The sequence below is a fragment of the Saimiri boliviensis genome, chromosome 17, assembly GCF_048565385.1.
Source record: "Saimiri boliviensis isolate mSaiBol1 chromosome 17, mSaiBol1.pri, whole genome shotgun sequence".
Taxonomy (NCBI): domain Eukaryota; kingdom Metazoa; phylum Chordata; class Mammalia; order Primates; family Cebidae; genus Saimiri; species Saimiri boliviensis.
In genome coordinates, this window is record NC_133465.1 from 43,328,878 (window position 1) to 43,346,104 (window position 17,227).

Genomic DNA, 17,227 nt, shown 5'->3' on the forward strand with positions numbered 1-17,227 from the left:
AGGATAGCCTGGGTGACATGGCAAAACCCTTTCTTTAAAAAAATAAATAAATAAAAGTAAAAAGAACATTGGTAGATAGGCTTATACCCCTGCCTCAATTTCCTCTCTCACCCAGACAGGAAACAGGTTTTTTTTCTGGAGAAACTGGCCCAAGGGTGAGGAGCTATGGATAGTTTGGAAGATGCCCAACAAAATATCTAGGTCCTTGATCAGTCATCCTACAGTGAAACCATGGCCTAACAGCAACATACACAACTTCCAAACAACATTAAAAAGATATTTAGTGGCCGGGCGCAGTGGCTCAAGCCTGTAATCCCAGCACTTTGGGAGGCCGAGGCGGGTGGATCACGAGGTCGAGAGATCGAGACCAACCTGGTCAACATGGTGAAACCCCGTCTCTACTAAAAATACAAAAAATTAGCTGGGCATGGTGGTGCGTGCCTATAATCCCAGCTACTCAGGAGGCTGAGGCAGGAGAATTGCCTGAACCCAGGAGGCGGAGGTTGCGGTGAGCCGAGATCGCGCCATTGCACTCCAGCCTGGGTAACAAGAGCGAAACTCCGTCTCAAAAAAAAAAAAAAAAAAGATATTTAGTTGACAAATAATTTGGAGGAATGAAAAACATCTAATAAAATTGCCTAGTATCAAAGATGTAATAGTAAAAAAGCTTAGAGTCCAAAAGCTTAATTTTGTTAAGATTAAGGATTATTCAGGATTAAGATATCTGAGTTAACTAGAACTGTCAGCCCATGTGTACATCTTGTGATATTCAATCATACTTTGACCCTTTATTCAATAATTATATGGCTTCTATAAGCCTGTCATCAAATTAAAAAAAAATGATAATTGTGGCATTAAAAAAATAAAATTGCCAGACGTGGTGGCTCACATTTGTAACCCCAGCATTTTGGGAGGCTGAGGTGAGTGGATTACTGGAGGTCAGGAGTTCAAGAACAGCCTGGCCAACATGGTGAAACTCTGTCTTTACTAAACATACTCCCCCGCAAAAAAAAAAAAAAAAGCCAGGAGTGGTGCTGTGCATCTGTAATCCCAGCTACTCAGGAGGCCAAGGCAGGAGGATTGTTTGGACCTGGGAGGTGGAGGTTGCAGTGAGTCGAGTTTGAAACACTGTATTCCAGCCTGGGCGACAGAGTGAGTCTCCATCTCAAAAAAAAAGATAAAATTAATAGATCATTTTTCCTTTTCTGTTTTTTTTAAAGATAAAGTCTTGCTTTGTCACCCTGGCTGGAGTGTGGTGGCACAATCACGGCTCACAGCAGCCTCAACCTCCATGCTTAAGCAATCCTCCTAAACACCCAGCCGATTATTTTTTGTAGAGATGGGGTCTCACTGTGTTGCCCAGGCTGGTCTCAGACAAAGGGAGGAGAAGCTTGCAGTAGGTAGAGATCAGTTAGAAGCTATGCTGACTCTTCAGGTGAATAATAGTCAGTGTTGTTTTTTCTTTCTTTTTTTTTTTTTTGGCTAGGCCCCATGCCTGAAATCCCGGCACTTTGAGAGGTCAAGGCAGGTGGATCACTTGAGCCCAGGGATTCAAGACAAGCATTGGCAACATGGCAAGACTCCTTCTCTACCAAAAATGCAAAAATTAGCCTGTCTCATAACCTGGTCTCTAAATAAACGAATAGGCCAGGCGCAGTGGCTCACACCTGTAATCCTAGCACTTTGGGAGGCCCAGGTCAGGAGTTCGAGACCAGCCTGACCAACAGGGCGAAACCCTATCTCTACTAAAAATACAAAAAATTAGCCAGGTTTGGTGGTGTGCACCTGTAATCCCAGCTACTGGGGAGGCTGAGGCAGGAGAATCGCTTGAACCAGGAGATGAAGGTTGTGATGAGCTGAGATTGTGCCACTGCACTCTAGCCTCAGCGACTGAGTAAGAATCCATCTCAAAAAAAAAAAAAAAAGAGGGCCGGGCGCGGTGGCTCAAGCCTGTAATCCCAGCACTTTGGGAGGCCAAGGCGGGTGGATCACGAGGTCAAGAGATCGAGACCATCCTGGTCAACATGGTGAAACCCCGTCTCTACTAAAAATACAAAAAATTAGCTGGGCATGGTGGCACGTGCCTGTAATCCCAGCTACTCAGGAGGCTGAGGCAGGAGAATTGCCTGAACCCAGGAGGCGGAGGTTGCGGTGAGCCGAGATCGCGCCATTGCACTCCAGCCTGGGTAACAAGAGCGAAACTCCGTCTCAAAACAACAACAACAACAACAACAACAAAAAAGAAATGCTGTTTATTTTTCTAAGATAAATATAATTATTAATGTAAATAATATAGATCCTCAAATAGCTCTGAATTCTGAAGTCGTAGTGATAGAGTGCCTTTAATTATTTTGGAGATGGGGTATTAGAGGACAATAGTTGGTTTTGGGGAAGGGGGTTGTGGGGGGGGTATTGTTTTTTGGAGACAGGATCTCATTCTGTCACTCAGGCTGGAGTTCAGTGGCACTATCACAGTTCATTATAACCTCAAACTCCTGGGCTCTAGCAGTCCTCCCACCTCAGCCTCCCAAGTAGCTAGGATTACAAGCACACAACCACCACACCCGACTAATTTGTAAAGAAAAAAAGTTTCACTCTGTCCCCAGGCTGGAGTGCACTGGAGTGATCTTGGTTCACTACAACCTGTACCTCCTGGTTCAGGTGATTCTCCACCTCAGCTTCCCGAGTAGGTGGGATTACAGGCGCACTCCATCAAGCCCAGCTAATTTTTGTATTTTAGTAGAGACGGGGTTTCACCATGTTGGCCAGGCTGTTGTCGAACTCCAGTCTCAGGTGATCCACCCACGTTGGCCTCCCAAAGTGCTGGGATTATAGGTGCGAGCCACAGTCCAGCCTAATTTGTAAATCTTTTGTAGAGACAGTGTCTCGAACTCCTGGGCTCAAACAGCCCTCCCGCCTCAGCCTCCTCAAGTGTTGGGATCTCAGGCATGAGCCACCGCGTCTGGCCGGTGGTGGCCCAGTTACTGATTACATAACTCAATCCTTCCCTTCTGTCTATTGAGAAAAGGAGTTGTGGTAGCCTTTGTACCTAAAGGTGAATTGTCAGTTTACTTTTCCCTGTGCTATAACCAAAGACTGACAGTGAATCTTGCTACCCCTTCAACTGACAATGAAAGGAAGCAAGCAAAGAGTAGCATGTGCTCTTGGGAGAAAACACTGCATTTATCCAAGAGGAAAGTTAGATTTTTCTTTTCTCATAAAATAACAGTTATCATTGAGCAATCAGAATTCTGAAAATCTGAAAACATCTCCCTCCAGGAAGAAGCACATGCCCCTAAATCATAGGCTCAGTAAAGCTAGCCAAGAATTAGCCAAAGATTACATGCAATCCAGTGGTTGGTTGGTTTAGTAACAGAAGGAAAGGAAAACTCATCTAGAGTCTAAAAGACAACAAGGGGTTGGGTAGAGAAGGAAAGCTGAGTCTGTAGTGTGTAAATGGAGAAGAAGAGTGTTGAAAAGATAGCTGTATGAGCTGTTAACACTGATGTGTGTTCCGACAAGGTTCAGAACTGTGTGGACGAGGGTAGGATGTTGTCTTCAGCCATACTAAAATGACCTCAGAAAAATATTCTTTTCTGCCACCCTGCAAGATTTCAGAATACCTTCAGTGGAAGAAGTATCTAAATTATCTATTATTAGACATTAAGCTTCAGGAAGGCAAGGACCATTCTTATTTTCCTTAATGTCTAGTATTCAGCACAATGTCTAGAATTTTCTGGTAACCAAACGTTTATTAAGTCAGCATTATTTATAGATGCAGATAGAATATAGAATATACTCTTGTTTCTGAGACTGTAAAGCATCTGTAGATGATATAACTGATTATAATAATGATCCTGATATTTATGAAAGGTTTGTTGTTTCTTATAGTCTGTAGATGGACTCTTTCTTTTTTCTTTTTTTCTTTTTTTTTTTTTTTTTGAGACGGAGTCTTGCTCTGTCGCCAGGCTGGAGTGCAGTGGTGAAATCCCGGCTCACCGCAACCTCCGCCTCCTGGGTTCAAGCGATTCTTCTGCCTCAGCCTCCCGAGTAGATGGGACCACAGGCACGTGCCACCACAGGCCTGGCTAATTTTTTTGCATTTTTAGTAGAGACGGGGTTTCACCATGTTGGCCAGGATGGTCTCAATCTCTTGACCTTGTGATCCACCCACCACGCCCGGCCGATGGACTGTTTCTAAATTCTATCTATACATGCCAGTTTTAAAGTGTTCAGAAAAGTTTATGCTGGCCAGGCACGGTGGCTCACGCCTGTAATCTCAGTACTTTGGGAGATCGAGGCAGGCAGATCACAAGATGAAGAGATCGAGACCACCCTGGCCAACATGGTGAAACCCCGGCTCTACTAAAAATGCAAAAATTAGCTGGGTGTGATGGCACACACCTGTAGTCCCAGCTACTCAGAAGGCCGAGGCAAGAGAATCACCTGAACCTGGGAGGCAGAGGTTGCAGTGAGCCGAGAACATGCTACTGTACTCCAGCCTGGCGACAGAGTGAGACTCCATCTCAAAAAGAAAGACAGACAGAAAGAAAGAAAAGTTTATACTTTTGTTAAGTAAGCTTCCTTTCTTAAGGATGTAGGAATAATCAGTTTAACCTCAAATTGGTATTATCTTAAACTCAAGCAGAGAAGTAACTCTTTCTTCCTTGTCTTGGATTATCTGCTATCCAATTAATTCTTTGTATTTCATTCTGGGCAACTGTGATACATCCATTTTTATATTTTGACCAGTTGCGATGATCAGTTTTGTTTCATTGATATAGCGCCATCTACTGACAAAAATGGGTAATCATAAGAGGTTTTACGTCTGTTAGAAGTCAAAGAGTTGGGTCTGGCACTGTAGCTAACCCCTGTTAATTCCAGTATTTTGGGAAACTGAAGTGGGCAGATCACTTGAGGTCAGGACCAGCCTGGGCAACATGCTGAACCCCATCTCTAACAAATATAAAAAAATTAACTGGGCATGGTGGCAGGTGCAAGTAGTCCCACTACTCGGGAGGCTGAGGTATGAGAATCGCTTGAACCCTAGAGGCATAGGTGAGCCGAGATTGTGCCACTGTGTTCCAGCCTGGGCAACAGAGGGAGACTCTGTCCCCCTCCCCCAAAAAAGTCAAATTTGGATGAAGGACTAAATAAAATAGATTTATAAGGGACTAGAATTTTAACACTGGAAAAACCCTTAGATGTCACCCAGCTTGATGATGTATTCATATAAATACATCTGATGTTACCTCAGTTTACTCAGATTCTCTTGTCTTTGATAACTGCAGTTCTTTTTTCCCCACACTTGTTTTCCAAATTATTGCAGGGTTCCAGTTTAGAGAATTTCATGGTCATTCTGGCATTTTTGTGACTCTTCTTAGTTCTCAGAAATGAATTGGAGGCCAGGTGTGATGGCTCATGCCTGTAATTTCAGCACTTTGGGAGGCTGAGGCATATCACTTGAGCCCAGGAGTTTGAAACAAGCCTGGGCAACATAGTGATAACTTGTCTCCTGAAAATTTAAAAAACTAGCCAGGCCCAGGCCGGGCGCGGTGGCTCAAGCCTGTAATCCCAGCACTTTGGGAGGCCGAGGCGGGTGGATCAAGAGGTCAAGAGATCGAGACCATCCTGGTCAACACAGTGAAACCCCGTCTCTACTAAAAATACAAAAAATTAGCTGGGCATGGTGGTGCGTGCCTGTAGTCCCAGCTACTCAGGAGGCTGAGGCAGGAGAATTGCTTGAACCCAGGAGGCGGAGGTTGCGGTGAGCCGAGATCGTGCCATCGCACTCCAGCCTGGGTAACAAGAGTGAAACTCCGTCTCAAAAAAAAAACAAAAAAAAACTAGCCAGGCCCACCTGTGGTTCCAGCTACTCAGGAGACTGAGGCAGGAGGATCACTTGAACCCAGGAGTTCAAAGCTGCAGTGAGCCATAATTGCTTGACTTGCATTCCAACCTAGGCAGTAGAGTGAGACACTGTCTCAAAGAAGAAAAAAGTTGTAAAATGAACTAAGTAGAATAAGTTAACAGGAAACTTGTGAATTGTTTTTTTTTTTTTTTTTTTTTTTTTTTGAGACGGAGTTTCGCTCTTGTTACCCAGGCTGGAGTGCAATGGCGTGATCTCGGCTCACCGCAACCTCCGCCTCCTGGGCTCAGGCAATTCTCCTGCCTCAGCCTCCTGAGTAGCTGGGATTACAGGCACGTGCCACCATGCCCAGCTAATTTTTTGTATCTTTAGTAGAGACGGGGTTTCACCATGTTGACCAGGATGGTCTCGATCTCTCGACCTCGTGATCCACCCGCCTCAGCCTCCCAAAGTGCTGGGATTACAGGCTTGAGCCACCGCGCCCGGCTGAAACTTGTGAATTGTAAGTTCAATTCAGGAAAGACTGCATAAAGAACAAGGGAACTTGGCTGGGCACAGTGGCTCATGTCTGTAATCCCAGCATTTTGGTAGGCTGAGGCCGGCAAATCACAAGATCAGGAGATTGAGACCATCCTGGCTAACATGGTAAAATCCTGTCTCTACTAAAAATACAAAAAGTAGCCGGATGTGGTCATGGGCACCTGTAGTCCCAGCTACTCAGGAGATTGAGTCAGGAGAATCTCTGGAAGTGGAGGTTGCAGTGAGCCAAGATCATGCCACCATATTCCAGCCCAGGCGGCAGGGTGAGCCTGCATCTTGAGAGAGAGAACACTTTTCAGAACATGGTGTTTTAATCATGCAGAATAATGGATTATATTACATATGCATATATGAAAGGAAAAAGTTAAACAGATGTTTAATAGGACAAGCTATTCCAGTCAAAAATTCAAGTCCAGTACTTTGATGAAAAGAAAAACATGGAATAGGAGAAAGTATGAGTCAGAGAGTAATATGTAACTTTGATTGATATGTGTACATTTTTAGGAGGACCACTTTTCTTTCCCTTTTTTTTTTTTTTTTTTTTTTTTTTTTGAGACAGTATCTCACTCTGTTGCCCAGGTTGCAGTACAGTCATGTAATCTTGGCTCATGCCTGGCTAATTTTTGTATTTTCAGTAGAGACGGGGTCTCACCATGATGGCCAGGCTGGTCTCCGAACTCCTGGCCTCAAGGGATCTGCCTACCTTGGCCTCCCAAAGTGCTGAATTTACAGGCATGAGCGACTGCACCCAGCCTTCTTTCAATTTAATACATTATTTTAGCAACTATGCTAAAATAGATTTTTTTCTGTGGAGATAAGGTCTCGCATATCTGTGTTCCCTAGGCTGGTCACATCTGCTGGGATGAGATGATGGCCAACACACCTGGCCCTAGCTACCATGCTTTATGGTAAAAGGAGTATTGGGAGCCTTTTTAAATTAGAAAGAATGGACATAAAAGTTTTAAATGGATATACAAGAACAAAGAACTTTGCTATGAAGGCTGGGCGTGGTGGCTTACACCTGTAATCCCAGCACTTTGGGAGGCTGAGACAGGCGGATCACCTGAGGTCAGAAGTTTGAGATCAGTCTGTCCAACACATAGTGAGACCCCGTCTCTAATTTAAAAAAAAATGAAAATTAGCTGGACATGGTGGTACACACCTATAGTTCTAGCTATTTGGGAAGCTGACACAGGAGAATTGCTTGAACTCAGGAGGCAGAGGTTGTAGTGAGCTGAGATCACACCACTGCACTCCAGCCTGGGCAACAGAGCAAGACTCCGTCTCTCAAAAAAAAAAAAAAAAAAAAATTGCTGTGAGATTAATTGGGGCTGTTTTATGAGCTTTCTGGCCGGACATATCAGAAAACGTGTGTATCGAGTGTGAGAATAGGCATAACACTTACTGTAAACAGCATACAATATTAGAGTCATCTGTCATGTCCCTGGTTTTCTTACCATCCAGATATTATCTAACCAATAAAAGTGCTCCCTAATGCCCTTTTTATTTCCTTTATCATTTTAGCAGCGTCACCCTTTATACCAGAAAGCTGGCGGGCACTATGGGGAAAAAACAAAACAAGAAGAAAGTGGAGGAGGTGCTAGAAGAGGAGGAAGAGGAATATGTGGTGGAAAAAGTTCTCGACCGTCGAGTGGTAAAGGGCAAAGTGGAGTACCTCCTAAAGTGGAAGGGGTTCTCAGAGTAAGTTTCACTGACACAGGTAAATGTAGCCACCAGGTGTTTATCAGGATCTAGAGATACATGAGACCTCCTGTGCTGCGATGGATACAGTGTGGCTCAGTCCCCGCCTTCATGGCTTATTGTTTAATTAGGAATATGGCCTACTGCTTATAATCCAAAGCAGAATGACTTCTTTTTTAAAATTCTTTCTTTTGAGACAAGGTCTCGCTCTGTCATCCAGGCAGGAGTACAGTGGTACAGTCACACCTTGCTGCAGCCTCAACCTCCCATGCTAAAGCTATCCTCCCACCTCAGCCTTCTAAGTAGCTGGTACCACAGGCAAGCACCACCACATCTCACTTAGTTACCCAGGCTTCTCTCTTAACTCCTGGCCTAAGCAGTCCTCAGACCTGGGCCTCCCAAAGTGTTGGGACTACAGGTATGAGCCACTGTACCCAGACAATAGTAATCTCTGAGGAACAGTTTTGTGTGTGGCTGTAGACCAATTTAAATTTAGAAAGAAAAGTCATTTGCCTTTGAAGGAAGCAAGTTTCTTAGCTTTCTATGTATATTAAAAAGCCTCTCCATTCTCCAAGAAATTTCAGCTTTTCCGTGGACATATGAGCTCTTGTCCTCTTACAATTATCCTTAGTGAGTATACTGGAAAGTGTGACTTGCTGTGCCCTCTGGTTTCAGTGAGGACAACACATGGGAGCCAGAAGAGAATCTGGATTGCCCCGACCTCATTGCCGAGTTTCTGCAGTCACAGAAAACAGCACATGAGACAGATAAATCGGAGGGAGGCAAGCGCAAAGCTGATTCTGATTCTGAAGATAAGGGAGAGGAGAGCAAACCAAAGAAGAAGAAAGAAGAGGTAAAGCTAGAATTAAGAATTTTTACTAGCCCACAATTCAAACTACTGTCAAAGTAGTTTTGTTCTGCTGCTTCTCAGATATCAGCAGCCATCTCTTAGTCCTAAAATCTTAGGTAGGCTAATGACTACAAAGTGAGAGCATACTTTCATAAAGCCACATGATTTCTTACATTTTATCCATGGTACAGAAGCAGTAAATGGAATACTTGCTGGGGACAGATATAAGGGCAAGTGAATTCATTCCTGTAAAAAATAGTTTTCAATGTTTAATCATTAAAAAGTGTGAGGTGGCTATTTTGACTTAATCACTACCTTAAAGTAAGTTGTTTTTTGAGAATGAAAAGATGGTTGTAAACATTGCTTTTGCTTGGACTGTATGTCCCTCCTCACATATGGGAGAATCTCAAGCGCTTCAGACACTGATGAATAATCACTCCAAAGGATTCTAAAAGCTCTGTTACTTTGAGCCAAAGTACTGGTGAAATATTGGCAAAAGAGTTTGTTACATTAATCAGAGACACAGGAATGGTTCCAGTCTGAATAATAGTCCCATATAGATAAAATTGTTCTGCCCATCTTGTTTTTACAGTCAGAAAAGCCACGAGGCTTTGCTCGAGGTTTAGAGCCGGAGCGGATTATTGGAGCTACAGACTCCAGTGGAGAGCTCATGTTCCTAATGAAATGGTGAGTCGGCCAGTGGCCCTGTGTGGTGGTTTTTCTTCTTCCCATTGGTTTCATACCAGAGGAAAACAGCTGGACCTTCGAAATTCCAGTCACCCAAGTGTGAAATTGTTAAGATGGCATAGTCCTTCAATAGTGACCCTCGGCCTGACTGCCAACTTGGACTCATGAGTTAAAGGTAGGAGCCCTTAAGTATCTCAGGTCTTTGCCCATATTTTTAGGAGGTGGGAGAATAAATCTAGAGTGGCAAGAGTTTGGGAAGGAATCACATCTCACTAATGTAAATAAAGGGAGGAAAAATTAAATGTGATTGGACCACCCTCTCCTTCTACCACCTCTTAATAAAGATCGGGCTGGCCCCAGAATCAGAAGTTCTACCTAATTATCAGGGTTAGGAAAGAATTTGTAATTCTTCCTTTTGTCCTTTGTTAGATCCCTTTCAGTTTGTGCAGATTCTACAATTACAGAATCAGCCAGCAGGGGTCAGCAAGGCTCCTTAACTGCTGTCAAGCACAGAGCAAGCCCGATTTTTTCCATTATGAGTATAAATACCAGTGATAGTAATACTCCATGAAACAGCCTAATGAAGATAGTTATCCCAGCAATCTCTATAATTTTCCTAGTCTGTCAAAAGAAGGCCATTCTTCCCATTTCTTTCCCATTGAAAATGCTTATGCCTTTTTTCTCCCCCCAAAGTGGATCTCAATCATTGTATTTTTTTTTTTAAGTTAAGAGTCTTGTTCTGTCACCAAGGCTGGATTGCAATGGCATGGTCTCAGCTCACTGCAACCTCTGCCTCTTGGGTTTAAACGATTCTCCCACCTCAGCCTCCTGAATAGCTGGGACTATAGGCGAATGCCAACATATGCCTGGCTAATTTTTGTATTTTTAGTAGAGACAGGTTTTCACTGTGTTTGCCAGGCTGGTCTCAAACTCCTGACCTTATGATCCACCTGCCTCGGCCTCCCAAAGTTTTGGGATTACAGGCATGAGCCACCTCGCCCAGCCAATCATTGTATTTAAAGTTAGGAAGGAATAATTCTAAGCCATTGCCAATGAAGGCAGTATTCTAGAAACTTTGTCTTTTGAAATATATACACACACAAACACACACACAAACAATGTCTGTGGAGCTTTATCCTTTTGTCAGTCCAGAACTTTCTCTGGAACTCCTATCTGTACTAATTATTCTCCTTTACAGTATGGCTGGAGAGGCCTAACTTTAGCAGCACTGAAAGCCAGAGTCACAACTAGCTAATCTATGCATTCCCTAGGCGGTTACTGGAGCTTGACCCTCTTTTAACTGATTTATTGTTTACCTGTAGGATAAAGGTTCATTTTTAAGATGCTGCTTATGGGTTGGGAGAAGTTAAACCATGAGTTACTCAGTCTAGCTAGAAGATAATTTTTCTGCATGCAACCAGTGTGAGTTACAGTAATATCTCCATATTGTTTACCATGAGTTACTCAGTCTAGCTAGAAGATACTTTTTCTGCATGCAACCAGTGTGAGTTACAGTAATATCTCCATATTGCTTACGATTGCATTCCTTTAGTTGACTCACTATTGTCTTTTTTTTTTTTTTTTTTTTTTTTCTTGAGATGGGGTCTCACTTCGTAGCCCAGCCTGCTGGAGTACAGTGGGTTTGAGCTCGGCTCACTGCAATCTCTGCCCCCCCCCGCCCCCTCCCCACCACACCAGGTTCAATGATTCTCCTTCCTCAGCCTCCCAAATAGCTGGGATTGTAGGCACCCACCACCTCACCTGGCTAATTTTTGTATTTTTAGTTGAGATCGGGTTTCACCATGTTGGTCTCAAACTCCCGACCTCAGGTGATCCACCCATCTCAGCCTTCCAAAGTACTAGGATTACAGGCGTGAGCCACCGCACCTGGCTGACTCACTACTGTCTACAGGTTAAAATTGGATTTGATTATAAGACCAAGTACATTTTAAAAAGTTACTTTACTGGAGAATAGGGATTCTTGTATATTTCCGAAAGTAGCAAATATTTCTAGGCAGTGAAATGACTGAATGTAACTCAGAGAGTGTTGTTCAGCTGTTAGCAAATGGCAGCATGCTTCAGATTCCCATTTCCCTTCCATTCTCCTGGATCCATTGTTCAAAAACATATTTTATCAGCTTACTCTTCTGCTCCATAGGACTCTGTGGCTCTTGTTTCCTGTTGTTGGGGTTCTGGAGGTTTTGGGTGGTGCTTTGTCAGAGATCTCATCAGGTGTCTCCTGCTTACCTTATGCTACTGCTTCTGTTTAGGACATTCCTAATAACCTGAAGATAAGAGTTGTTTTTTTTTCTCCCCGCTCCCAAAAAAATATACAGCAAGTTGGTGCTGGAAAAAAAAATTAAAAATTAAAGAAGAATTTTTTTTTTTTTTTTAAATGAGACAGAGTCTTGCTCTGTCACCCAGGTTGGAGTGCAGAGAGGTGTTCACTACATCCGCCACCTCCCAGGTTCAAGCAATTCTTGTGTCTCAGCCTCCTGAGTAGCTGGGATTACAAGTGCAAGCCACCATGCGTGGCTAATTTTTGTATTTTTAGCAGCAACAGGGTTTTGGCATGTTGACCAGCTGGTCTTGAACTCCTGGGCCTGCCCACCTTGGCCCTCTGAAGTGCTGGGATTATAGGCATGAGCCACTGCACCCAGCCTAAGAGTTTACTCCTAATTCCCTTATGTGTTTGATTTTCAAATTTTGAAAACATTTTAAAATTCAGAAAAATATGGCCCCCTCATTTTCTGCCTCCCAGTGTTGAAACAACATTTCAAAGCACCTGGAAGTTATGTAAGGATAGCATTTGGAAATGTCAGTGTAATTATGATTATGCAAGAAAGTGTCCGCTTTCATTTGCTCTGGCCAATGCCAGATGTGGTATTTAATTCTACTCCAGGTTGGGCACAGTGGCTCAAACCTGTAATCCCAACACTTTGGGAGCTTGAGGCAGGTGGATCACCTGAGGTCAGGAGTTCAAGACCAGCCTGGCCAACACAGCAAAACCATGTCTCTACTAAAAATATAAAATTAGCCAGGTGTGGTAGCACACGCCTATAGTCCCAGCTATTTGGGGAGGCTGAGGCAGGAGAATTGCTTGAACCCAGGAGGTGGAGGTTGTGGTGAGCCGAGATCATGCCATTGCACTCCAGCCTGGGTGACAGAGTGAGAGTCCCTCTCAAAAAAAAAAAAAAAAAAAAAAAGGCCGGACGTGGTGGCTCAAGCCTGTAATCCCAGTACTTTGGGAGGCCGAGGCGGGTGGATCACGAGGTCAAGAGATCGAGACCATCCTGGTCAACATGGTGAAACCCCGTCTCTGTTAAAAATACAAAAAAGTAGCTGGGCATGGTGGCGCATGCCTGTAATCCGAGCTACTCAGGAGGCTGAGGCAGGAGAATTGCCTGGACCCAGGAGGCGGAGGTTGCGGTGAGCCGAGATCCTGCCATTGCACTCCAGCCTGGGTAACGAGCGAAACTCCGTCTCAAAAAAAAAAAAAAAAGAAAAGAAAAAAAAAATCCTATTACAAAGCCAAGATTTCTCCATGTGTTCATATCAGCTGGGATATGGCTTTTGGAAGAGTAAAGCAGCCTCTCTTCCCTCAGAGATTCTAAAGAGTCATGCTTTTGGGGGCCTTTCCCAGATGTTCACATGTGATCAGTTAAGTCCAGTGACCTGGCTTTTGACATACACAAATCCCCAGAGGGAATTTTCAACAGGAGAGTATCTCTGAGGATGTCACTTGACATAAAGTTGCCAGTAAATGCTGCTTAGGCCACGTTTTCATTGTTCCCTATTTTTCTAAAATTACTCATTTTTTATTTTTATTTTTTTAAAGATGGGTTTTCACCATGTTGTCCAGGCTGGTCTCAGACTCCTGACCTCAGGTGATCCGCCCACCTCTGCCTCCCAAAGATTACAGGTGCGAACCACCATGCCCAGCCTAAAATTACTATTTTTAAAAGCTCTATCCCCTGGCTTATCCAACTTAGGATAGACCACTAGCACCTGGTCTCAAAGTCTCTCTTTGCTTTATTCTGCAGGAAAAACTCTGATGAGGCTGACCTGGTCCCTGCCAAGGAAGCCAATGTCAAGTGCCCACAGGTTGTCATATCCTTCTATGAGGAAAGGCTGACATGGCACTCCTACCCCTCGGAGGATGATGACAAAAAAGATGACAAGAATTAACTCTCCTGAGTACCAGCCCCTGTCACATCTGACTGTGGGTTTCAAGTGGGAAGGGAAGGAGTTCTACTTGTCTTGACACCACAGAGGTGGCTTGAGAAGATGTCCTTTGAAGAGCCAGTATAGTTTCTGTGCCCTGCAGCAGCCCAAGTGCTTTAAAGCCGTTCCAAGCTGTATAGTTTGCACACCCATCCCAGTGGAGGGGAAGGGGGATAAGTGTTTCAAGGCAACCTTTTCTGCACTTTGCTGAGAAAAGCAAAGGGCCTTCTATGAAGGACAAAACTTGCAGAATTGGGTGTGTGGGAGAGCAAAAAAATACTGTAGATCTTCAAAGAGCATCTCCACAACCCACAGCCTTCTTCCCAATAGTGTTAACTCTGCATTTTTACAGCATAGCATGTGTGTAGTTTTTGGCTATTACTGGTGTATTATTTGGGGGAGGGAGGGATGGGGAGGGGAGAAAGGGAGATGGGTGGCATCATTTTGATTAAATTTGGGGGTCTGAAAGGGAAAATGGTGAAGCAATGGAAAGAACAGACAACTAATGATATGCTTCTATGTCCAGAATATTTTACTTTTCAAAAAAAATGTCATTGGCACTATAAATAAGGACTGTGAGAGACTGTTTAAAAGCTGTGAATGTCTGAAACCTATAAGCCAAGGTGTTCCCTGCCTAAACTTACTGCTGTTCCCCACAAAGGACTAAGCCAGTTCATAAGTTACCAAAGTTGCCATTTTGGAAATGGAAATTGACTGAGGAGGGAAGGTCTTTTATTGGAGAGTATACAGTACAAGCAGATGATTCTGTCTCAGCGGTGCTAATTCCTGAAATTAGAAGACCTTTCTTTTCCAATAACAAAATTATAAATATCAGCTTGTTCATCCAAGCCACTGGCTGAGGTGTTGGGGAAGAGGAAGAGGGTGGTAGAGGAGATAAGACAGTAGGGAAAGACAAGGGCCTATGCTCTTAGTGGGGAGAACTCTTGGAGCTGTTCTCTTTTTTTGAGGTTTGAACTCTGAAACCATTGGTGGCAGGGTTCAGTCACTGACAGCACAAGTTTCACTGAATTGATTCAAGAGTTGGGTGACTTAAAAAACCTTGGTCCCAGGAGAAGATTAAACTTTCATACTGGGCAGTGGTTCACTTTAAAACACACACACACACACACACACACACACACACACACACACACACTTTTTTAAAGAAATCCTAAGAAGTAACATACCCAAAATGCTCTGTCTTGAGTCATGAAATCCATCAGTTCTTGATATTGTCTAGACTTGCATCTAGAGCTACATTGTAAAATCTTTTTAGGCATGTGTTAGATTTCTGTGAAAACTTTGTTTAAATGTAAACTTCATACTACACTGTCAGTTTTTGTCTTAATAAAACTATAGATTTATAATCCCTGATTTCTGTCTTAAATCTTACCAGGAACCCTTCTTACCTTCTAGGTTCAGCTTGTTGGAAATGGCGTCCTCACTTGGATGGTTTTATTTCTTGCTGCAGGCTTGAAAATCTAGTGCTTGGCCTGAATCTTTAAGTGGTCTCACCATGTTAATTTAGTAAATACTGAGCATTTATCAATTGCTGCAGAGATTGTAAAGATGGTTCCATCATGCTGTCTTCAGTATTGCTGAAAGTTTATTGAGCACTCTGACCTGATAGCACTTCCAAACTATGGTATATTTGGAAACATGGGTTTTTGAGTTAGGTTTAGATGCTGCGTCTAGTATGTAATAAGACCTTGGCTAAAATCTTCTTCTCTAAAATTTTCTAGGAATTGGCCCTGTGTTTGAGCACTGACTTAAAACATTTTCTGCCTGTGATTCTAGAGCCAAAATTACAACAGAAATAGCATTTCCACATCTAATCAGTGTACAGTTGAGCACTACTCACTTGTGCAAAGCGTATGTTTAAAATAAACTGATGTGTAGATACTTTTCCAAAAGCCTCCTCAGGAAAGTTCTGGGGAGACATAGAGCTGGGGAAACTTACTGAAGGTCTGGGTCACAGACAGGCCTTCCTCCTGCGCAGAGGTCTGAGTGTGTGCCCTTGTGGTGGTTGGCAGTAGCACAGACGTCGGTAGCTAATTAAGGGAGTTTAGGTGGAGGTGTGCTGGTTCTGTTCTGTACCATCAGATGCACTGAAATGAAACTACAGCCTTGGTTTGCATCCCAGATGGGCTACTAGTCAGCTTTGGCCTTAACCTTTGGAACTGACTTCCTTGTCATCTGTGGCATTCCTGAGCTGTTGTAAAAATGATTATTCTCCACCAGAGAAAACAGTAATACTGCTATGCATGCAGTGAAAACTGAGTTGAAACTAGACAGAATTTTGTTATTTTCTTTTGTTGTTGTTGTTTTGTTTTGTTTTTGTGTGTGTGTGTCCTTTTAGAATTTTGTTATTTTCTTTTTTTTTTTTTTTTTTTTTTTTTGAGACAGAGTTTCGCTCTTGTTACCCAGGCTGGAGTGCAATGGCGCGATCTCGGCTCACCGCAACCTCCGCCTCCTGGGTTCAGGCAATTCTCCTGCCTCAGCCTCCTGAGTGGCTGGGATTACAGGCACGTGCCACCATGCCCAGCTAATTTTTCGTATTTTTAGTAGAGACGGGGTTTCACTATGTTGACCAGGATGGTCTCGATCTCTTGACCTCATGATCCACCCGCCTCGGCCTCCCAAAGTGCTGGGATTACAGGCTTGAGCCACCGCGCCCGGCCGAATTTTGTTATTTTCAAAGGCCAATTAGAACATCACTAGATCTATGGTTTAAGGACCAACTTTTTTATGATTGTTGAGGCCACAAATTCAAACTGCTACAAAAATAAATAGGCACAACAAATGTTAAGTCAGCTTGAGAAAATATTCAGAGATTATTGCTTTGTTTATTGTTTCTTCTGTTTTTAAGACAGAGTCTTGTTCTGTTGCCCAGGCTGGAATGCAATGGCACGATCTTGGCTGACTGCAGCTTAGAAGCCTCCAGGGTTCAAGCAGTTCTTCTGCCCCAGCCTCCCAAGTAGCTGGGACTACAGGTGTGCACTACCAGGCCTGGCTAATTTTTTTTGTATTTTTAGTAGAGACAGGGTTTCACCATATTGGCCATGCTGGTCTCAAACTCCTGACCTCAGGTGATCTGCCCGCCTCAGTTTCCCAAAGTCTTGGGATTACAGGCATGAGCCACCACTCCCGGCCAAATAATATTTCTTCAGACAGTGGAAAAACATGTTTGTTGGATGGTTTCCATAAAATTGCACCATCATAGACCTCTTGCCCGGGAATTAAAGAGGAAATAAATTATCTTAGTTACCGTTAGAAAAGCGGAGCTTGCTAATACTGTGACATCATTATTACCTGAGGTGTCCTGTACTGGCAGAGCCAGTAAAACAAAAGTCTTG

The 17,227-nt window shown here is 43.5% G+C and overlaps 1 protein-coding gene across 1 annotated transcript in view; it reads left to right on the forward strand.

The window, feature by feature from the left end:
- Window positions 1-15,245, forward strand: part of CBX1 (chromobox 1) — a 32,236-nt gene extending 16,991 nt beyond the window's left edge. Inside the window, exons 2-5 of the mRNA XM_003931224.3 lie at window positions 7,934-8,110; window positions 8,786-8,963; window positions 9,553-9,647; window positions 13,691-15,245. Coding sequence (XP_003931273.1) covers window positions 7,971-8,110; window positions 8,786-8,963; window positions 9,553-9,647; window positions 13,691-13,835 — 558 coding nt within the window. The 5' untranslated portion in view covers window positions 7,934-7,970 and the 3' untranslated portion in view covers window positions 13,836-15,245. The remainder of the gene's footprint in view (window positions 1-7,933; window positions 8,111-8,785; window positions 8,964-9,552; window positions 9,648-13,690) is intronic.
- The last annotated feature ends 1,982 nt before the right edge of the window (window positions 15,246-17,227 follow it).